This window comes from Dermacentor albipictus, chromosome 5, assembly GCF_038994185.2.
Source record: "Dermacentor albipictus isolate Rhodes 1998 colony chromosome 5, USDA_Dalb.pri_finalv2, whole genome shotgun sequence".
Taxonomy (NCBI): Eukaryota; Metazoa; Arthropoda; class Arachnida; order Ixodida; family Ixodidae; genus Dermacentor; species Dermacentor albipictus.
In genome coordinates, this window is record NC_091825.1 from 122,704,994 (window position 1) to 122,728,030 (window position 23,037).

The 23,037-nt window shown below is 47.0% G+C and overlaps 1 protein-coding gene across 16 annotated transcripts in view; it reads left to right on the forward strand.

The window, feature by feature from the left end:
• Nucleotides 1–21,520, forward strand: part of LOC135911600 (cytochrome P450 3A29-like) — a 204,782-nt gene extending 183,262 nt beyond the window's left edge. For 15 of the 16 annotated variants that reach the window (XM_070538820.1, XM_070538822.1, XM_065443918.2 and 12 more), the window contains 4 exons: nucleotides 9,487–9,670; nucleotides 11,325–11,514; nucleotides 14,796–15,004; nucleotides 15,093–16,861. In XM_070538820.1, the coding sequence (XP_070394921.1) occupies nucleotides 9,487–9,670; nucleotides 11,325–11,514; nucleotides 14,796–15,004; nucleotides 15,093–16,088 (1,579 nt within the window). In that variant the 3' untranslated portion in view covers nucleotides 16,089–16,861. Of the gene's footprint in view, nucleotides 1–9,486; nucleotides 9,671–11,324; nucleotides 11,515–14,795; nucleotides 15,005–15,092; nucleotides 16,862–21,099 lie in introns of those variants that run through there. The other variant, XR_011514589.1, reaches the window with a different exon arrangement.
• Nucleotides 21,521–23,037: the final 1,517 nt, after the last annotated feature.

Genomic DNA, 23,037 nt, shown 5'->3' on the forward strand with positions numbered 1-23,037 from the left:
GAACATCATTGATATATAGGAGGAACAATAATGACCCTAACACCGAACCCTGGGGTACGCCAGAATCCACCGTTACTGAGGCAGATATGCTGCTACGGAAGGAAACAAACCGTTTTCTGTGGGTTAGGTATGCAGCGGTCCACTCAGTTAAATGATTATTTTTGAAAACATTAAGCAAGATATAGAGTAGTTTCTTGCGAGAAACTTTCTCAAATGCCTTTAAAAAATCCATAAATATTGCGTCAATTTGTGTACCATTGTTAATTGAGGTTGCAAAATCGTGGATTGTTTCTACCAGCTGAGTACACGTCGAGAATCCTTTTCTAAAACCATGTTGATATTTGGTGAGACAATTAAGGTTATCTAGAAGATTTAGCATTTGATTATGTTTGATGTGTTCGAGTAATTTGCAAGTTGTGGATGTTAATGAAATCGGGCGATAGTTCTTAATGTTGTTTCTCCTTCCACTTTTATGCAATGGTTTGATTCTGTCACCCAGTCATTCGGTAATTCACCGTTGCGTAATGATTTATGAAACAAAACGCGCAAATACTCGGCATATTTTTGAAGGAATGGATATGGGATATTGTCTGGCCCCTGTGTTTTCTTTATATTAAGTTTTAACAGCATGTTGAAGATACCTTGTTCTGAGATTATAAGGTCTGGCATACGTGGCAAGGAGACATCAAAAAAAGGTAGGGCACCATCATACTTTCGTAAAAGCAGATTTGACGTTGTCGTTAAATGAATTGGATAATAATTCAAGATCTGTTACCTGTCTCAGTTAATTTCGAAGGTATCGCCTTCCAAGGATTTAGGCGAAATAGTTCTGCAAAACTTTTCCACTGATGCAGTTATAAAACTAGGTAGCGATTCCCCGTAGTAACGTGTTTTATCTATGGACGCCTGATTCTGAATTCCATAGGATAAATCTTAAACTATATATTATCACAATATGATGCGTTGGAGCAAGATTTCCCCTTTTTAAGTCTCTTTAGCCGCCTCCGTAATTTCAGTGTCTCCCTGGAAATCTACGGTTTCTTACTTTTTGTTCTCTTAACAATGTTTGTCACAAAACGCATATGGCTGTTCACAACATGCTTAAACCAGTGCGAAAGAATGTGTATGTTATCAGTACTATTGGCAAAGTCATCAAAATGAAGAGAAAGAAAATTGATTATTGACACGTCATCTGCTTTAGAAAAGTTAGCAAGCGTAGAAGTTCTTCGGATTTCATTTTTAAAGGCAGAAGATACATGAAGTAATACAGCACGGTGATCAGAATTGTCATGAACTACTTCACAGTGTGCATTAGGAACAATGTCTCCACTAACATAAAAAAGGACCTAGAAACGATTTAGACACAGCTTGAACCCTCGCATGTTCTTCAACTACCTGCGAAAGATCAAAATCAAAGGTGATACAGCCGCCAAACAAGAACATCGGAGCAGCATTTCGCTTACACGAAACAATCCCCTCCAAGCCGAGGAAGAGGCCATAGCCCTCGCGCTCTCCCAAGCAGGTTGAAGTCATAGAGACCGACTCCCAACAGGCGTGCCGCAACTTTGCTAGCGGCAGAATTCCTACCAATACGCTCCAGATCATCAATCAAAAGGCGCCAACGAGATCAGTTATGATCATCTGGGCGCCAGCTCATCACGGCATTCCTGGCAACGCGGTCACCAACCACGTGGCTCGAGATCTGACCCACCGAGCCGACGCCGAGGAATCTGAACCCGAGCGCATGCACCCTTTAATCTCGTACCAAGACATCACGCAACACTACAATCTAACCCGCAGAACACATGCACCCCCACACAAGTCACTACCTTGAGAGCAGGAGCGATTCCTCCGGGCTCTACAGGTTAATACATTCCCCCACCCAACCAGAAATCACCTCGTAGCCCCTACGCAATTCCCTCCGCAATGCCGCTTCTACGCAGAGCCCAGGTGCCTCGGGCACCATACTAAGTGGTTACAGAGCGGCACCATTAAATCTTCCGAACCCTTACCCCACTAACGAGCTTTGGGAGGGAGCCTTGACCAGCTCCGACTTCGAGGATCATCAGCAGCTGATTGCGAGGGCCCAGGACGCGGCCCGAGCTCAAGGCATTCTGGAATGAGGACACCTCTCCAAAGCTGCACTCGCCCCAAAAAATGTTTATTCACTCTCTATACCAAGAGTGCATCAGCCGTGGTATCACTGCGCTTACTGTACGACATGGAGGACCAGTTCACATTAGGCAAATTAATATCTCCTGCCAAAATAATTCGATCACCGGATTTAACATATGTGTTCATGTATTCCCGCAATTCCTCTAGAACGGGTATGGTAGACGCAGGGGTTCTGTACGCTGCTCCCAAAACATATCCAGCATTAGCACAATAAGCCTTGCAAAATATGCATTCTTTATTAGGGACATCAGGCATTTTTCGCACATTTAAAGATGTCTAGGAAACAACACACACAACAACACCACCTTTAGTGCCACGATCTTTTCTAAGCACAATAAAACCCGGTGGGTTTTAGTGTGATCTCGTATATTCACTGTCGTATATAGCGTCGGTCAACCACGTTTCCGTTAGAATAGCAATATCTCGATTATGTAAATGTAGTAACAAACTCAGTAGCCTTGTTCATAATGCTCCTACATTTAACAATGAACAAGCGAGCGACGCTTTGGACTGCGTTGGGAATTTCCTTTTTCTTTTTTTTTGTATTGAAATGAGAACTAAAACCCTTTTGCTAATCCCATCCATACATGGCGATATCAAAGCTTAACGTATCATATAGCAACTTGACTTTCCATCCGTTTGTTTTTTTCCTTCGAGGCACTTTTCCATAACTGTTTGTTTATTTTACGCACCTTTTTAGAAAAGTTCGCTGACACAGAATATCTACTACCCTTAGTTTGCTACAGGCATTCAGTATGGATGCTTTGTCGCGGTAGTCCAAGAACTTTAAAATAACAGGACGCGTTTTATTTTCGATCTTTCGACCTAGTCTACGTGTACTTTCGATAGTGGCAACATTTGCACCCAATATCCTGCTAAATTCTTCTATCACTACCCTTTCAACAACCTCGGTAATCTTGTTATCAGACTCGTCGACACCGAAAATAATCAAGTTATTTATTCCCCTCCCCTGTTTTCTAGGTCGTCAACCTTTTCGACCAAGGAAGTAAGTTTTTTGTTCAATACTGATACCGTGATCTCAACGTCATTAACTTTGCTGTCCAGTGCAGCCACAATTCATAATTGCTTCTCAATGAGCTCGATTCTGCTTATTAGAACATAATTTTTTTGTTCCATGTTTACTTGAAATGTCTTGATCTCTTTAATAGAGGACTGCAGTTTTCCCTGGCCATCCAGTAATTTAAGTGGCATTTCTTTTTCGGTTGGCCGAGGGTTTTCCTCGATATCGCCGCTAACTAAAAGATCGCCAGGCACGCAAGGCGCGCAACTCAACATACACTTGACACAGAGTGAGCAGGGCAGCAGCAGTAAGCAATGGTCATCACTGCGGTAGCATTTAGAAGACGAATAATTACTGACCTGTAGTGCAAAGCAGAATGGGTCTTTAGCATCATGCCGGTTGCGCTGCGGCAGTGCCCACTGCCGAACAGGAAATACGACAGGGAATATAACGGTGCAGTAACGTGGCCTTTCCGTTACGTTCAACCTTTGTCTAGCCAGAGCTGTCTGCGGCGCTATCTCGCATTCCATCTCTGACATCACTATTTTTTTTTTTTTTGCATATTCCCTATAACTTTTTCCCTTTCGCTTCTGCCACAGGTCTGACGCGTCAGCGAGAGATTTTCCTTTCAACTACCAAAAGTTTTCATCGACATTACACTTTCATAAAACAAAAGCAGAAAGACGTCAAACACACCTGCAATGAAGTCGCGGCCACCTCCACTTATTCCGTCAGGTATACGAGCACAAATCCGTCCACCGCTGCACGTGGCGGCGCAGTCGGCAATTTCATTGCATAATAATCCAAGGCCGCAATACGAGGCCGGGATGAACACTTCGGTCACAACGCCTGTTTATCGAAGCTTCGTATTAAAACAGGAGACACGACGATGCAGCAACGTGGCCCGAATGGCACCTTCATTGCTTTCTGCGGCGCTGTTATATAGGTAGGGAGCAACGCACTTCGAAAAGAATGTGTCGTTCATCGTGCATTGAACGAGGGGATACGAAAAAACTCTGTTGGCCTCGGAGACGCGATAAATGCTAATTACAGCAAAGACTGGCTGCCACGAAGTTGCTTAACATAGTGCTATTCTGTAGACGCCACAAGTGCTGAGCGTGCCTCGCACGCTATGTACATGTGTGCGAGCAAACCAGTATAGAGCCTTGAGCGAGGTCGTTGGACATTAGAAATAGGTTATGCAACACGCACGAAAGAAAAAAAGATGTGTAGCGTAAGCATTGCAAATTAAGCATTTCCTTTAATGCTGCGAGCCCGGTACTTCCAAGGCACGAATGGCATGCGCGTTATCAGCATGGCAGCGGATTCTCGACAGGAAAGTAACGAGCGCAGCGTTTTCAAGAAAGGACATGCGGGCGAGACAGCTGATGATTATTGTTGTATGGCAAATATGCACCCGAAATGATGCAAACTTTTTTAGAGTGTAGCGACCCAATCGAGCCTGATTGCCGCCAAGGGCCATCCCGCAATATCGAGAGAAGACAAAGTCATAGACAAAGGAAATGTTGCCCGCGAACGCCACTTCGAGTCTTGATTCGTAGGGCGCATGTTCCAAGCAGAACACTAGGGGAATCGTTGAGATCCCTCGAATCAGCCACTACTAAAAGAGGACGTCATTCTTAACGTACGCACTTGCGTGTGCGATTGGAGGGTCATTTACTTTGTTCTTTAGCACAAGAAAAATCATCGGGCAGAGTATCTCTGACTTCGCAGAATTCTATGAAAAGTAGGATAAATATTGCATGCACCAGGGTAACGTGTTTCACACAAGGAGGTCTACATTTTTGATGGGGGAAACTATTTTACAATGTCGGTGTATATCACTAGCCGATTCATCCGTCTGTCCGTTTCCTGTACGCCGAAAGCTTCTTCGGCGCAACCCCATGCGCATGCGCGAGAAAAAGAGAAAGAGAAGCGCGCGATTTGCTGCGCCGCACTCTCCGGCTCCGAAATGGACCGGCCACTTGTCATACGCACTCCTGAGGAGCAGGCAGCTTTCGATCAGCAACACCGCGAGCAGAACCGGGAACGAGCTCGTCTACGCCATGCCGATACTTCAGACCAGGCACAAGAACAGGCTCGTGCAGCCGAGCACAAGCGACAACTGCGCACCGAGGATCCGGCAGCCTACCAAGTCGTCGTTTAATGAAGCGTCGGTATTAGCCCAGCGATAAACACCGGGGCCGCACGTTTCAGCTGCGCCGGTTAACCGTCTGTGCGGAGTGCTTGGGCGGTGATTTTTGCCAAATTCGGCTATGCAACCTTCGCAGTATTAATGTTAGGCGTTTAGTATGGTGGCGTCATGTGGTGTCTCCGTCCGCGTGGGCTGTCTTCAAAGGAAGAAACTTGAATGAAAAGGAGTGCTGTCGTTTGGCGTTTTGCCGCCTTTGGTCAGTTGTGTCACTGGCGAAATAATAGGCCGCTATAGTTGGGCGTCCGCAACCACCGACGTATGTAGCGCGCGAGGTCGCGCGTACGTAGCGAAGAGCGCGCGTACGAAACGGCAATAGCTGGCCGGACGCAAAAATTGAGAAGGGGATTGCTGACTTGCACGAGCAGGAGCCGGCAGTGTGCTACTCAGCGCCGCCATATGTCAGATTCTGAAACTCTGCAGCCGATATCAGCGGCCACGAAGTCAAACCACAAGCCTGAGTCATATCTTCGGCCGAAGCAATATCGGAAAAGCAGCTCTCATGGCCACGTGAGAACCCGCGAGAACATCCTGGAAAGGCCGCACAGCCCGCAGCGGACGCTACGAAGCGCAAGAGACCATGCGTGCTCCTGCGTACAGCGCATGCGCACAGTCGCCTCCACATGTTTCCCGCATACTGTTGGGCCACACTGCGTGCCTCCATCAAGGAAACGGGCGCTTACCCCTCCCTACGTCGTTCTTCTGAAGTGGTTGCCCTTAGAGACGACCGGCAAATTTTTAGGAAACTGCAAACTCTTTCCGTTGGTCGAACCGAGTAGTCCAAGGGCACAGAGCACCATGACGAATCCACTGGCAGCCTTCAGAATTTCACAGACCTGCTGACCCTTGCCAGGGAGACCGGTTATATGCCGCCTTGGACTTCTTCGACGAAAGAGGAAAGCGGCGCGGTTGACTTCAGCACCGGCCCTGCCTCGTCCTGCCGACGATGGGACGCCCAAAGGAATTTAAAGCAGAGGCGGCCCACAGCGCACCAGCCGCCCCGTCGGTCTGTAGCGCTGTTTCCTTCCAATACTTGTATTACTTAATGTTACCTGCTATTACTTGCTATATGTAAATGTTGTATAAAGCTTTTCGTCTCCTCTTCGCATGCTACAAGAGTACGTCTCTTGTCTCCAACGCCAAGTCGCAATAGTATGCAGAGGTGTTGCAGACGCCCATCGAAAAGTGTCTAATTCACACACTTCGCTTCTCTGCATTGACTCTGCGCATCTTCAGATTCTGAGAAGAAAATGCACCGGCGATAGCGGCGCGGTCACGCACACAAAGATAGTAGCTCCTACACCGCGCTGATGTAAGGCGTCTGTAGCGTCATCGCTCGAAGTGCGCGAGGAAGACACAAGGGTGTCGTAATTTGAAACTGGCCCCACAGCCACGTAAGTTTAGTTGCATAATTAGCGAAGAGGATAAAAATGTTCTTGTTGCTTTTTTCCTCGCCCACTACACTTGCCAAAAGATCATCGTTTAGCTATTATGGCTCGGAAACAAGCAAAAGAAATTGTCTGAACGTTTTTTTTGTGTGTGTGTTTCTGTAGCCAAATAAACGTCTCTGTGTTCATCTTTCCAATTCTTGTGTTTTAATGACTATTCTTGGCGCAACTATCATGTGAGGGAACAGGAGCTAGTCGTCAGCGCGAGACACCAACCTCTCCTTCAGTACCGTTAACCAAAAAAAATCTTGCTCGCACCTGACGCAGGAAAGCTTTATGAAGCAGATAGTCCCTCTGAGTCACCTCCTGATTGTTTTGATGGGGGCAGGCTTAGTACACAAGTCGAACAACGAGCGTTATCAGCAACTAATAAAGAAAAAAGTCGCACTTCGTATGTGCAGTACCTTCCGATTGGAAGGAAGACTGGTTGACGTCGACGTCGTTTTCTTAGTCCCGGTAGCTCTGCCCAGTTTCAGCGAGGAAAGTCAACACAGACAGTTCAGGCATAGAAGCGTGCACGTAAAATGCACAGGAATATTGGTTTTTTCTTTGCGCTGGCATTGTCGTTCACGGGGCCCCTTGGCTTACGATAGACATAATGCTTGGAGGAAAGTGGTCGCTACCTCATTGAGATGCTAAAAATAGCGTCTGTACATAACTTCCGCGTAGCACTAAGATATCACTTAGGCCTACACTGCTGAGATTCTGGATACGAACCACAAATATTGAAATAGTGCGCAAGAGTATGGGAAGTCCCGCGGGTGTTTGTATAATAATCGCCAATCAGGCCAACTACTACCCTTTTTCTTGAGTTGCAATAAGTTTTTGCATTTCTCTGGGCGATCTTTGAAATGCAAATAAAAAAGTTCAGTTACGCTTCATGTGGCAAGCAGGTGCATCAGGGCATTATTCAGCATCTTACCTCATTAATGTAGCACTTTCCAAAGACAATATATTTCGGTTTTCAGCGCCATCTGAACAACGTCGTTTCATATTCTCTGTCCATTGCTGCCCTTTTTTGTTTTCTGTGCTTTCACTTATGTGCATCGGGTTATACAGCACATACTTCATACGCACGTGTAAGCAATAAAGCAAGGTCAGTGAGCGCTTGTCCGTGTGTCCATATATAGTTTCCTTCTGTCAATGTCTTTCACGCTGCTTTGCCATTCCTAATGTCCATCCAAGTAGCCCAAGCTGCCGTCCTTGTCAACTCGAAAATAGCCTCACGCATGTATCAAGCGAGGCATGTTTACCACTTCCTAGCGTCGCCAAAATAATTGTCCCTTGAGCGACGGCCATGTCGATTTGGCGGAGATTGGTCCCAGCCATCATTGGCATTTATCCAGTCTCGAAGCACTAATGATGTGTGCGTTTTTTTCGGATTCTCTCATTCGGCGCACGACGAGCATCATACTCCTGTCGAAGTGCACCGCTCCTGACCAAACCATGCAGGCAGCACCCAGGCGGCATTCAACCCACGCTACAGGACCGCCGCATAAGCTGCTGCGAACGCTTCGATACATTGTTGTATCCGAAGCGTCCAATCCGGTTTTGTATTTGCGCCTTGGATTATTACGCCATGGTCTTGACAACAGCGCAGTACAACTGCTGACGCACTTTCCTCAGTATTCACGCCTGACGGAGGTGTAAGTGGACCCCTCTTTTTTCTAAGGTGCGTATTTGACATCGTTTTACGGTTTTCTTATGAAATGATGTAGTGTCGTTGAAACTGTTTTGTAGATAAAGAGGAACCAGGAGCCTATGACCAACAAATCGGGCCTATCTTTGGGGATTGAAGGGGCTATGATAAGAGATAAGAATGAATGAAACGGCTATGCAGGTCGAACGCATACGTTGAAATTTATTTGAGGCGAGGATATTGTGACGCGGTTAATTATACACTGCTCAACTATACGATGCTGCGGAAGAGTTGGCTAGGATAGCGAAAATATAAGAATCGAATGGCATAACCCCAATATAAGATTATTAAGAAAATCAAGGAGGGGGATGGGTAGACAAAGAAAGCGTTTTTAAAAAGTCGGGAGTATCAAAGACCAAATGCGATATAGCATTGCAAACTGTTCAAGCTAGATGCGGGTGCATTTAATGGAATCGGCAAACCATTTGGTGGTCCTGCCTACGAATTAGGCGACAAAACGTCTTTGAAATCGCTGCCTTTGCAAACTAACACCCTACAAATCGTGTCACTTGTTCGTGGAATCCGCCTGTGCTCAACAATGCAGTAACAAGCAAGAGTTCGCGATTTGTTGCTAGCTTCCTTAATATAGATTCGCACGGAGGAACACCGTGCAAGCTGAATGAGGAGAAATTTGAACGAGCAAACGGTGACCGACAACTATTTTGTGCAGACTATTGTAACACGGACAGTTGTTAATCACAAATGCAACTTTAGTACTGTTTTTTAAAATTTCGCGCACTTGCCTTGCTTGCAAGCATCACTCTTCCTCAGCCACACTATGTTCTGCTACTTCTGTTACTGATTAGTTATTAAACAAAAAGACATCGCATTCAGATAATGTGCGTCACTCAACCCTCCGCGTACATTTTCGCACACAGTGTACATAAGTCATACTGTTTTCGAAAATGACTGACAATCGATTCCTTTACAGTTTTTACATGGACAAAATGGCGATTCTCACCACAGCCATCGCTGCTGTAGCCGTGACCACAGTCGTGTTCTGGCTGCTGAAACGTCGCAGCAGGCTTAGATTATTCAAAGACCTCGGAATTCCAGGGCCGAAGCCGGACTTCCTGTGGGGCAATCTGAAGCAGATGGATCACAGCCGCCTCGAGGTGCGTGAAAGAAATGTGCCATGCTTCGATTTCTTAGAGCTTAGCAGAGTCATTCAAGCGGCTGGTTGGCAATCCGTCATAGTAAGTGAACAACGCGAAAGAGGAACAAGGACGTAAGCAAGGCGAGAACAGGCTATGATGTTTACAGTGCCCTTGTAAAGGACGTGCAAGCGATTCGTGTCATTAATATGACATGAATATAAAGGTGAGCTCAAGTGTACGTATGCTCAAAGTTCAAGGGTTGTTACTAAGAGTGGTGGGAGGAGGTCTCGTCTCGCCTTTGGCGCAGTTATGTTTCCCATGGTCACGTCACTTCTCATCAGAAGTCAACCACCAGTGCTCGGCATTTCATTTAGTCTGCCTGCCAGGTACAGATCGAAACTACTGCATTCTTAACTTTAGCAATGGAACGGCAGCCTGCGTGTTCAGGGACACAGCGTGACCCGGAGAATGCCTCAAAAGGCTTCGGCAGGATCATTGCAAGCATTGTATCATCACGTTTGACTGGAAATCTACTTTCGAAACTCTCTTCTCCGAGCTTTCCTTTTTTCTCTCAGCGATATAAGGCAACCAGCAGGGCGCCCTTCCAAAGAACTTCCCTTCATGCATCGAAATAGGTACCAAGTGCAAAGGCCCCTACCATTTAAACAATTCATTGAGCTGTCATAGTCTTGCAATAGGACACTTCTATAGTTCACCATCATTATTTTCGCGGCTGGGTTATACAGCGTATGGGGACCATCTTTGTCTCGTTTTGCGCTGTCTACGAGTTATATTTCTGCTCTTCCCCGCGTGTAGGATAACCAACAAGGCGCAATCTTGGTTAACTTCCTTTCATTTTCATCTGCTCTTTCCCTCCCTAGCATTCGCTTACCATTACACTAGTTTTCCTAGTGTCAGACAGCTGTATTTTACTGCGAAACGAAATATTTGACATCATCTGAAGCAATGATTTCTGCAGAAGCGAGTACAAGCGCACCCTCCTTATTTACAGCCAGCCGCGACCGACAACAACCACACGTGATGTCACTCTGCTAACCCGTTAAAATTAACATGCTGATGATGACGAGGCCGCCTTTGACGAAGATAGGTCCTCCTATCGAAACGTTGGCCAGCACTTTCTGAGGCACCTTATCCCTGTTTATAACCTCTATAGCACAGTGTGCTACTCTATCTGTCAGTCCCATTCTTGATTTTGGATCTCCTTATTATTATGGCAGTTTCTGTAAAACCACAGGCGTCAGCGAACTTGCCGCAATTTTCTTCTTTTCTTCCCTCCTCTCTCTCCCTGTTATCTTCGTTTTCCCCTTTCCCATTCCCCCGGTGTAGGATAGCCAACCGGACGTTATTCTGGTTAACCTGCCTGCCTTCTACTTTTCTCTTTCCTCCTCCTCCTCATTACTAAGATGAGATATTTGCTAATATCGCTTAGTATTCCTCTGCGCAAAAAAGGAAAACGAGAATTAGTGGTTGTGTATGGAAATGAGCGGGGTTTTATTGGTATTCCCGGTAAACTGTAGCAAAAACAAAAAATTAAATTGCATTTTTCACAACATAACGCAGTGTACCGAAAAAGCCACATCCGAGAAGGTATTGTGTCGTAAAAGGGGTCGCATCGCAAAGGATTACTCACGTGCAAATGCATTTTTTCCAGACATTCGTGCAATGGAGAAAAGATCACGGAAAGCTGTTTGGCGTCTACGTGGGGAGTGAGCCTTTTTTGGTCATCACAGACCCCGAAATAGCGCACGAGTGCTTTGTCAAGCAAGCGGCGATATTTCAGGACAGACCGACATCTTTCGTGGATGCGGAGCCTTTCAAAAGTAGCCTCTTTCAGCTTGGCGGTAAGTTTGACATCATCCGTGGCGTCCTTAGGAAGAAGCAGAGAAAGAAAAAAGTGAAGTTAAATACACATGTCTAAACCCTTCCTAGACAAGCTTTTTTTTTACTCATATAGCTTCAGTGTTTCTGAGTCTGTAGTTTGTAATTTTCTTTATCGCTAACAATGAAGGAGCAAGAAAGTTGGGGGAAAATGTCAGAGCTCACTTTGTAACTAGGGCTATATGATGGGAGCCGGCCCACGCCATCGATTGGTTTCATAAGCAACTTTTGTATTATGGCCTTCACATTTTACTCCCTGGTCTTTTTCTCGCAGAACAGTGAAAAGAAAGCAAATATGCCAAACATCGTTGCACGAAAGACCGCATTGCGAGGATTGCAACAGGCGCCGCTTCCAGAGTTATTGGTCCGATAATTTCCCAAATGGGCTCATAGCAAAGAGGCCTGCTGATTATGATTTAGGCTATTGTTTATTTGCGAAAAAAGTTGTTGAGTGAATCAAGAAAATTTTGCTGCGCTTGTGGCGTAGAACACAGTGCAGGTATGAAGGGCGTTCGTAAAGCTTGTATTATTGGCAGCACAAATTTGTAAGCGCATGTCTCTCTTCTTCTAGCGGGATATATAAAACTGGTGTTCTATATAGACCCATGAAAAACCGCTAGGGCATCAAAACAAGAATAGGGGCGTCCAGGAAAAATTGGTTGAAGCACGAACAGTGAGCAACCTTTCTGCATTTCTGCATCGAATCGGGGCAGAAGTATTAAATTTCAATTAAGTTATGGGGCTTTACGTGCCAAGACGGCAGCACAACGCGTTGCGTAATGCCAGTTTTCAAAAGTTTGCTTTGCCTTGGTACAGCACTGTTATGCGGTGAAGAATAACAAGCGTAGGAAGGGGCAATTGTCACGAGACACAGTATATATTCCTTAATTACACACGCGTGCACGCCCGTCTCCTGTCACAGTACGAGCACCGATATGCCTAATAAGTGTACTGGCAGGCCTTAAGAACTTCTTCGGACGTTCCTGTGGCAATTTTAGCCCTTAAGGGCATTTAAAGAGATGCGTTCACTTTTTTTTTCGGACTGCCCGATTTTTCGGATGTTATTGCGGCGGAGTCCGAAAAATCGAGCGTTGACTGTACAACTGACCAAGAGAATGCTTCAAATGATCCATGGGGTGAACTCGTGGCAGAAGGAGGACAAGAACAGAAAGGACCGATGCACTGAGGAATTAACGGGAAAGGAAGCGTGCCGCCGCCTCTTTGAAGGAGCTTCAGCACAAAGAATGAAGTGTTGGCTGACGCTGAGATGCAGGTGTCCTTCATTCAAACCCAAATACACTCTTTAAAGCAGTGAAACCCAACACTGAAATGTTATGTACGGGCTGAGAGTAAGTCAGGACAGTTGAGGTTGACTTTCCAGCTGCTGAGAGCGAATCTTAGTTGTGACAAAGTTCAGGCCTCATACCGATGAGATTGTATTATATTCTCATATTCAAAAACATTTACTTATGTATGCATCTCCTTTCCATTCGTATTGGAATATGTTCGACTCAATTTGGAATGGGTTTTACCATTTTTTTCGCTGTGGACTCTGTTTTCTTTTTAAATAAAATAAATATTACTCCTTACTATTCAAACTGGATTAAGTCATTTTTGTGTTTCAACATGCTTACTGGAGAGTGACAGCATCGAGCAATATGGTGTCAGCCTGTCTTAACATAAAACAAAGTTCTGGCTCGTTCAGGGAATATTGCAAAGGGGCTCAGGGAAAACCTGGAAAACTCAGGAACTTTGGAAATGTCAACTTGGTAGACACCCTGAGAAAGCTCGCCTTCGTGCATAGTGTTCGCCGCCAGCGTTTCCAGGAGAAAATTGCGATTACATAAGCCGCAGTCGCTGGGAACCGTGAGAGGCAATAAGGGATCTTTGAATGCTATCGCGTTCCAGTCTTAAAGGCGAAGCGTAAGGCTTCCAAGTTTCTTTATTTGTGCCTTGGGGGGTTGTTGTCTTGGCAATTCGGGAGCCGTGACATTTTCATGCACACCCATCCTTTAGAAATCTTGAAAATCGCACCTAGTTCGGGATACTCATCAAAGTCCAAGGCTCAAATGAGGCAATGTCGAGACTGAGCGCGTCCCACTGCGCGTGATACAGCGACGCGCCGTAAAGAAGTATGAGGCGAAGTTTGAATGACAGGCAAATAAATGCGCGACAAATCGTGACCCGAGTTGTGCCCTAGACACAGATCCACATAGCTTACCAGGCAAAACGTGCCCAAACAGCAGCTGCCGCGACTGTCCGGAACGTGGGGTTTCGAGTTTCCTTGCGTTTATCGTCGTGGGACGTTTCGACGTGATGTGTGATAGCGGATTCCTGTGCAACTACCACGCTCGGTTTCGATATTACCCGAATTTACCGTTGAAATTGGATGATGCGCATCTCAAGGTGTGACCTTGAAAACGTTTTAGAAAGTGAGGATGCATTAAAACATGACTGCATTCAAATTCGCGGTGTAAGCAACAGCCCCAAGGCACTAATGAAAACGTTAATTGGTAATTATTTGCTGATCAGTCTTCTGAAGTTCACATTATTAGCGGCAATGACCGCCTCGACTGGGATCTCATCTGCAAAAAACGTCAGGTCCGCTACACGTATAGCTTTTTTATATATATAAAAAAATCTGTATTGTTTTAAAAAAAGAAACACCCGGTATAGAATACCATTCTTATGTTTCCGCCAAAACGACAGAGACGTGCACTCATACTGATGCTATCGTGTGCGTATGTTTAATAAGTTTACGGCATCAATAACAAGAGCCTTGTGAGCGCCCTTCTTATGAAATATTTTGTGTCTGAAGGGAATCAGTCGTCAGGGACCCATATGTACCCCTTCCCTTATATAAGGGCCCGATTCTTCTGCTCTGGTTCTTGAATCATGATTCCGATTCTTCAAGAAAACTTGTTTTTCTTGTTTGAAAAAAAAAGAAATACCAGGGCAATAACAGCCAGCCATACTCTCAAGGCTATAAATATATTTTTCTTTCAAAGCCACAGTTCAGTCGCTGCAGATATTGACTGGCTTTAATCACATCTGATAAAGATATCCTGTAGTGAATGTTATTGCTAATCGCTTCTTTTTCGCGCGGAGAAAGTGGAATAGCGATCCGGCGGGGCAACGAATGTTAGCACGCCCTGGCAGCCTCCAAAGAACACACTTGTGCATAAAAGAACTGAATCACGCTTCTCTTTTTTGTTTCTATCACACTCTCTATCTTTGCTTCCAGGCAGAAAATGGACGAGCGTGAGGGCGGCGTTGAACTACGGCTTCAGTTCAAGTGTGATGAAGGATCTCTCCACGGTAGCACACCTGTGCGCCACTAGATTTGTGGAGCAGATATCTTCGATAAGCTTCAGGAACGGACACGTAGAAGTGTTCGATCGTGCATTGGACTTTTCTTTCGACTTTCTCATGAACACGGTACTGGCACAGAAGGTAGGTGCTTCTGTGCGTGTTGTTCTTACATTCATGCCCTTGAGAACGCGTTCATGTGATCAGTTCAATTCGTTTGCTTTTTTGACAGGTGAAATCTCAGGAGGGCTCCAACGAGCCAATCCTGGAGTCTCTGAAGCAAGTCACTAAGGACCTGGGAAACTCAGCCATCGAAGTGGCATTTACGGTACCCGTCGTACGCGCAGTCCTTACGCTGATATATCCATTCACGAAGCATGCTAGATCGTTCCAGAACATTATGAACCACGCACAGCACATCATCGACCTACGCCGTTGCGGAGAGCTTCCAAAAGAACCCAGCGTGCTTCATACGCTTTTGGGGGCGGAAACCCTCAATATAGTGAAAAAGAAACCTAGCAGGCTCAACAAACACCTGAGCGACAAGTACATCTCATCCAATGCGGCAATATTTCTTCTGGCTGGCACAGAGGCTATGGCTTCCACGCTTTCTTTTCTCGTGTATCTCTTGGCGAGACATCCACGCGAGCAGGAAAAAGTAGTGAAGGACATGGAAGACATTTTTTCTTCTGAAGATGGGATCAAGCTGAACTTCGAGGAGCTGCATCGGCTAAAAAGAATCGACATGGTGATCTACGAAGGTCTTCGCCTCTACCCGCCCGTCCCACTGTATTTGATAAGGCGTTGCTCTCTGGACACGACTGTTTGTGGACAGCGCATTCCAGCGGGTGTCAACGTGATGGTTACACCGTGGCTCATCCACCACGACCCTGAAGTTTGGTCGGAGCCTGCGAAGTTCCTCCCAGACAGGTTTGCCGAAGAAAATAGCGAAAGTCGCCAGAATGGGACCTATGTGCCTTTCGGACTCGGACCCAGAGTGTGTATAGCTCAGAAGTTAGCGTTCCTGGCGCTGAAGTTGGCGCTCGTTAGAGTTGTTCGAGATTTTAGGCTCACCTTGTGCGATGAGGCCACTGGGCCGCCAACTTTATCGGTTCCTAGCGTAATACTCGTACCTGGAGGAGGAGTGAGGGTCAGGCTGGGGCCCAGGACCGCGACGGCGTCGCGTGATCGGTACAAGGCCGGCAAGCGTATGTTCGTGGCAGCTTAGATTTGCGAGAGAGTCGGTAATTAATTCAGGAAGTAAATATACCAGCCTAAAACTTTTCATGTCACGGTACTGGTGCACTTTTCACCTTACCAAAGTCATAAATTGGTGTCGAAGAGTAAAGATCTTTATCACCATTTTTATATGGAGGCTTTGTTAGGCACTATAAATAATTGATAAACTTCTGCGTCCTCCAGTTCTGAAAAGCGGATGCAGCACTTTTCTTCTCTTAATTCCGCAGTGAAGCAGTGCTGAATTGAAGTTTTGTCATCAATGTTCCTATTTTTCACAACCTATGAAACCGTTTAATTGCTCTTTCCTCTATCATTTTGTGACTTTCTTTGGTAGCGCAACTTCTTTATTTGTCGTGAATTGGTTAAGTTATGGGAGAAATAATGAAAGCTTTCCTTCTTTGTTTCCGTGCGTGTATTTATGGCTGTGCGTCTAAATGTGCGTGTGTGCCTGCATGTGTGGGTGAATGAGTGGGTGAGTGGGTCGGGGAAGGGGTGTTATGCGGCACACTTAACATGTGTGTGCATGTGTTTGCGCCTACGAGCGAATGCGTATTTGGGTTGGCGAGGTGACACATCCCTTCTCCTTTTTTATGCCCTTCCTCCCGTTTGTTTTTCTTTTTATTATGTTTTGCAGTTCTCTCATTATTTTTCTCCGTGTTCTCGTACATTTATAAGCAATAAATACTCGCTATATGATCCCACATCGGAAGCCCGTAGTTTTTGAACTTTCGTACTTCACTCGATGCCACAATTACTATTTCATCATCTCTTCCTCGCGTACTTGCTTGCTTGCTTGCTTGTTTTCTTTCTTTCTTTCTTTCTTTCTTTCTTTCTTTCTTTCTTTCTTTCTTTCTTTCTTTCTTTCTTTCTTTTTCATCGTATAGTACGAGGAGAAAAGGAAAGGGATCACATGACGGTGGACACAAAGGCAGCTTGCCAGTTTCGAGGCCATCGTAACCAGCAGTTATGGTACGTTCACACTGAGGAATCCGGCGTCTACAGCGAATGGAATTCTCCTGCCGCCGAAAATCGCGTCGTTCACACCGCTTGCGCACCGCGCCGCCGGAAGGACATACAGCGCCATCTGTCCCATAAAATGCTAACCTCCATCAAGCGTGGGATGTCCCGGATGTTCGCGCGGCTCGAAATTGCGCAGCAGTTGTCTCCGCTCGCGTCGAGTTCGTGTGTTTATGTTGCGCGTCCCCACCATTGCTTGAAAAGACAATGATGAACCCCGAGCAAGAAGAGGCAGTACTGCTCGGCCTGTTGGCAAACACCTTTCTGGCGATGCATGACGCGCAGAAGCATTCGCCGAAGAGACGGCGGCAGCGGCGTTGGTGGGTTCGCCCACCAATCTCGCGACCGATGTTGTGCCACAAGTCGTCCTTCTGCACGTTGTCTTTGTGCTTCAAGTGGCGCTTATCGTAGAGGACTGGGTGGTTGCGCACCAGTTCGATGTGGATGTCGCGGCGGACTTCGATGACTGCGACAACTGCGACATGACGTGAGACTCGGCCGCCATCTTTGGAAGTTCTGTTTCGCGCTCCCCGATTGGTCAGCGCCGCGCGGCGGCGAGGCGATCCGGCGGCAGCTGCCGCAAAAATCGGTACGGGAGCGATCGGCGCGGAAGGGGCTTTTCCGGCGGATCTCGCCGCCGCCGAACTGGGTTCCGCCGAACTGGGCGCCGCTCCAGACGCCGAATGTCTCAGTGTGAACGGGGCATTAGCGAGGACGTCACGTGTTGGTTCCACGCACCGACGGATCCGGTCACCCGGTTTCGGTCCCGTACTCGCTTCGCGTTGCGTCTCCTCCTCCTCCGTATCCAGGGACGCCACACGCGACAAGAAGGTTGAACACCGACAACTTCCAATCTGTCGTTCACGGTCACCGCTCACACCGCGAGGCGGTTTCTTTCGGCTGCTCATACGGCTCACAAACGGCCGCGTCGCGCTTTCCAAAGGCCGTCGCGGTGTAGCCCACCCTGCGTGTTCCGATCCGTGACCGGACGGCAACGGTGTCCTGCCAGGCGTGATTGACAGTATCTTATTTTTTTTTTTGAAACGCGTGTGCGCTCACCGCCGGTTGTTATTGCTTGATTTCATAACATACATATATACAAATACACAGAGAGATAAATATGGGCAGGAGAGAAGGGATAGTTTGCTGCGTGGTGAGCTGGACCTGGGCATTCCATTCTTGGAGCAAGCAGCGCGAAATAAACTTGGAACCTTTCGTTAAGCGCCAGCCGTCATATAACCTATGTTTGCATTGTCAAGAATATCCTTATGTGATAGAGTGCTTTCTGGGTACTAAGAAAAGGCGGCACTTGAGATCGACGATTGAACGCGAAAGAAGCCCACGAATGCACGCAAAGTGGCTCGAGCGGCCAGTCGCGCTGCAATTTCGCGTGCACTGGCGCGCGCTTCTCTCATGCTAGTAAAACATTTTCGTATAGCACGTATTGAGCAACAGAAAGCTGTATCGGCAGTTTTTTCATGTTGTTCCACAATTTTGACATTAACACTTTTCATCGAAGTATAATAATTGAGAAGTTGAATTATTAATAAAGACTAGATATGTAATTAGGCAGAATTACTAACCGTAATCGGAGCGACGGCAAGCTAACTTACCTTGGTTCTGTCCAGCTACGTCGCATTTGTATATCTCTAAATGTAGGTGCATGATAGTTGAACAACCTGTATAAACTTGCTCCGTGCGCTAGCCCGAAGGACTTCATTCTTCCCGCAGACAAGCTGGATTTGCAGGAGGGAGTGGTTTGGCCTCGAACTTTCCTAACACCTACCTAATCAGTGAGGGGTGACGTTTAGCAGGTTATGCGAAGCTAAACCAATACTCGATGCATTACGTGTGCGGGGTAAGTACGGGTTGAGCTTGGTGGATAGTGGTACCGTCCTGCCTCTGCTACGCATAATCGCCTGGATCGTTCTTGGTACGGCGTTATAACTGCTCATGCTGTGTTTGATCGATCGCCGCAGCGCCTTTATGCCGGCACTTTAAAGGGAGACGCTCGGGCGAAGCAATTTCCGACATGTCTTTGCAAGACTATGACGCACACGTATGCAGTTAGCACCATCCTCATCCTTTCGATCACATGCAGCAGCTGCCCATGTTGCGCCAGCTGCCGGTGGCAGTTCTTCGCACTTGTGGGGAAACACCCCATTTGCTTTCTCTTCTGAGTTCCTTTTTCTTCCTTTTTTCGTTTGTTTGTTCGTTCGTTTTTGTTAGTGTCGCGGAGTATGCCCCACGATGAAGGTCACTAAATCTCTCGATTTTTCGTTGGGTAAACGAACGAATAAGACCGAAATTCCTTGAGAGAAATCAACGGCATGGGAAAGGCAGGGAGGTTAACCGGACGAGATTCTGGTTTGCTACCCTGCACAGGAGGAAGGGTAAGGGAAAATGAAAGACGGAAAGAACAACGGGGAGAAAAGGCAAACTAACGGGGGAAAATGTAGGGAAGGTCGTGAACGCCGACGAGAGTTACAGTATCTCCGATAGGCCACTCAAACGTAAAAATATCGAGTGCCTTCACTGTCTTCTGGTGTGACGACTGTACAGGTCGGCGTTCCAGGACTGTGTACTCCTAAAGCGGCCGGTCGTCACGACACGCCAGCACGGTGGCGAGTGACTTGCCTGTGTGCGTTGTATCGGGGCCAATGACAAAAAACGTGTTCGATAGTTTCCTCGTCGCCGCAGTGGTCACACGCAGCACTATCCTCCCATCCGATGCAGAAGGCAAACGACTTCGTAAATGCGACGCCAAGCCACAATTGGTAAAGTACCTTTGTCTCGGGCCTGGATAGTCCAGGTGGAGGCTGAAGTTCCAGACAGGGGTCCAGTAGATGTAGACGTGTATGCTGGAAACTATAAGTGGGTTCTACAACAATTGTGAGGCATCATATGCAAGCACTCGAAGTTGCGCTGCTGCATGTGTTCTTGACAGCAGGATTGGCTCCTGCATGCCGTCTTCATGAGCAAACCAAGCAGCTTCATCGGCCTCTTCTTTACCAATTACGCCACAGTGGCTAGGGAGCCACTGAAATGTGACGTCGTGTCGCTACTCGATGAGGCAATGAAGGTGCCTACGGATTTGTAGCACGTTGTTCCTAGGGTTCACATCGTAAGGCGGAAAGTAAACAATGCAGAGCTGCCTTAGGGTCACTGAAAACGTCCGCTTTTGACACGGTTCCTGTCGAATTATGCGTAATGTGCTACGATCTTCCAGGCTCTGGCTGGCCGGTAGCTCCTCCCATCGCTCCGCTGTAGGGTGTTGTATGGGGGCTACGGCAGCGATTGCCTGACATGCCCACGTGATATGATATAGGGTGGCTTTAGCTGAGCACCATGGGCAATGAGGAGGGTATGCCGTAAGATATATTTGATTGAGGATGTGCAAATTGGGATACGTGCCAGTTTGGATTTGCCTCCAACTGACTCTTTATTTAGTGTTCGGTGTTGCAAGACGACTGGCGCTTCAGCTGTCGTAGCAAGCCGCGGGTGCTTCGGAAAGACGAAGACGAGGAAGACAGACGTGCGGCTATGTCGGAGCTGTTCCTAAATTTTATCTGAATTTATTCTTTTAAGCTATTCAAAATTTCTGAATAGCGCTTCCATTAAGACTAATATAGCCATTTTTCCCAAATCACCCGATTCTTGGCCGATCGCCCATAATGGTACGAGCCAGTCTCGAAGGGAAGCAAGCAAGCTGTTCTGCTTCCTCCTCGGCGCCTTATGCTGTGTGCCCCGTTGTCATCGTGGCAATATCTTCTGCTTGCCTCACGCGAGCTTTCGCTTTCTGCTACTTTGTTTCTTTACTTTTCTTTGTCGAAGTTTCTCAACTGGAAAGATAAAGAGAAATAAACGAGCAAGTAACGTGTTCTTCGTGCTCCAGAGCAGGAGGCAGACAGCTTAGCACGTCGCCAGCATCACCAGGCTTGAACAGCGTGTGTTGCGTAAGAGTGCCTATTCCGTCTCTGCAGCTTGCTCGTCATGGAAGCCAGTTGCGGATGGGCGCCGCAATGTTTGGGCGAGATACCATGGGGACCCCCCGCTGAAGGGCAGATGCGGCCCAGCCGGCAGTTGGTGCCTCGCTTGCAAGTCAAGGCCAAGGTCGTGCCCAGCCACGCGTATCTGGAGAATGGCGAGGAGCCTCTGATGGTGTTTTTCCGACGCTCCCGTCGTTGTTCTCCCTCGCAGCCACGCCCCGTGGAATCCTTTTCTGGCTGCATATTGCAGAGCACTCTCTCTTTACGTCTTCCTTTCGACGTCCGTGTAGAGGTAATTGAGGTAACGGTTAGAAAACGCTTTTTAGATCACGTTCCGCGAATAGTGTGAAGAGGCTTACCTCTCATGCTGCAATACCTCACCTAAAAGGAGTGAAAGAGACCCAGAGAAAAAGCACATCGCAACGCATAGCCCCCCTCCAAACCTCCATAGTTCCCCCTCCAAACGTTGCCCACTTTCTCTCTTGCTTCAACGCGCAGGTTATTTCTTTCTTCTTTTTTTTCTTACTTTCTACGCACGTCGAAGCAATGGTCGGAGAAGGCATTTCAGCTCGCGTTTCACAGTTGTATGTATAGGCTTATTTCTTGGGCAACGAAACTTTGCCTCCTAAACGATCTGTAAGAAGGTTGAAGTACGATAAGATCAGGATACAAGAGGTTAAGATAAGATAATGATTCAGAGGGATTTTCTTAGACCAGATGCCTGTTGTAGGTTTTCGGAACACACGCACAAATATTGCCACGGTGATCTTATTCGATTTATGCTATTGAACACCCGTGAGAGCTGTGAGAGACATCGTATAGTGAGGATCTCCGGGCTAGTTTTGTATAACATGTGGCCTAAGTCTAAATCGCAAAGCTTTTGAATCTATATCCCATTTATATACAGCCGTTGGGGCAGGGACTCGAGCCTGCGACCTCTGGCTCATCCCCAGAATGCCAAAGTCCCGCAGCCACATCAGTGCGTTATCACGACTGGGCAGCAAATGATGCCGAAGGAGTTTTGCACGCTAAAACTGCAGAAGCTTATAGTTTGATATGTAGGTATTTTTTATCTGGTTAAAAAAGAAAAGATTGCGAAAAAAAGGTATGCGGCTCACAGGAGGCCCAAGTAGGCAAAAGAAGAAAAGTGGAGGACGCTTAAGCTCCGCCTTTAGGAGTGCAACGCGACAGCATTCAAAAATCCCTGACTGCTTCTCAGGCTTCCCGGCAACTGCAGTTTATGTAACCGTCATTTTTACCGGAAAACGCTGGCGGCAAATGCAATTCATTAAGGCGAGCTTTCTGGTAGAAACGCGGCCTCTTGCGTGGGCCGCGCATGCGCGGAGGTGAGCGCCATCTGGATGGCGTTGCAGGAAACCGGGCGCGCGGCTCTGCCAATGGTAGAGACACGCTGGAAAAGGGGTTTGTGTTTGAGTTAGCGCGCAGCAGAATTATGTTTTTTCGTATATCCAAATTACAATCCGACTCTATCACGTCTGTGGGGTATGTGTAAGTCGCACTTTACGATTTTTCTGACGCATTTTACTTTGGAAAATTCTATTAGTCCAGTAACGCCTCTGCGCTACGCGGTGGGCCTGGGTGGTGCGGTGTGCCTGATTAAGAACGATTTTTCTCTCATAATACTGTTGACGCTGACGCCGCATTTCCCACGACACCGGGACCTTAACGCTATGGCGTTCAAAGTACCTGCGAGTGTAAATTGCTGCGTGCGCTACGTTATGCCTGCGTGTGTGTCGTAAGCGCGTGTGCCTGTATATCGGGTGAGTTCGAGGCATCCGTGCGCATCGGTTATCGCGAAAGCCTGTGAAAACTCCGCAGTGGTCGCTCAGAAAGCATCCTGCCAGCTATGCATGCATTGCCTATTTAACAAAAACTCCCCACGCTCCTCGGCAACAAAGAAAGATGAGGCCG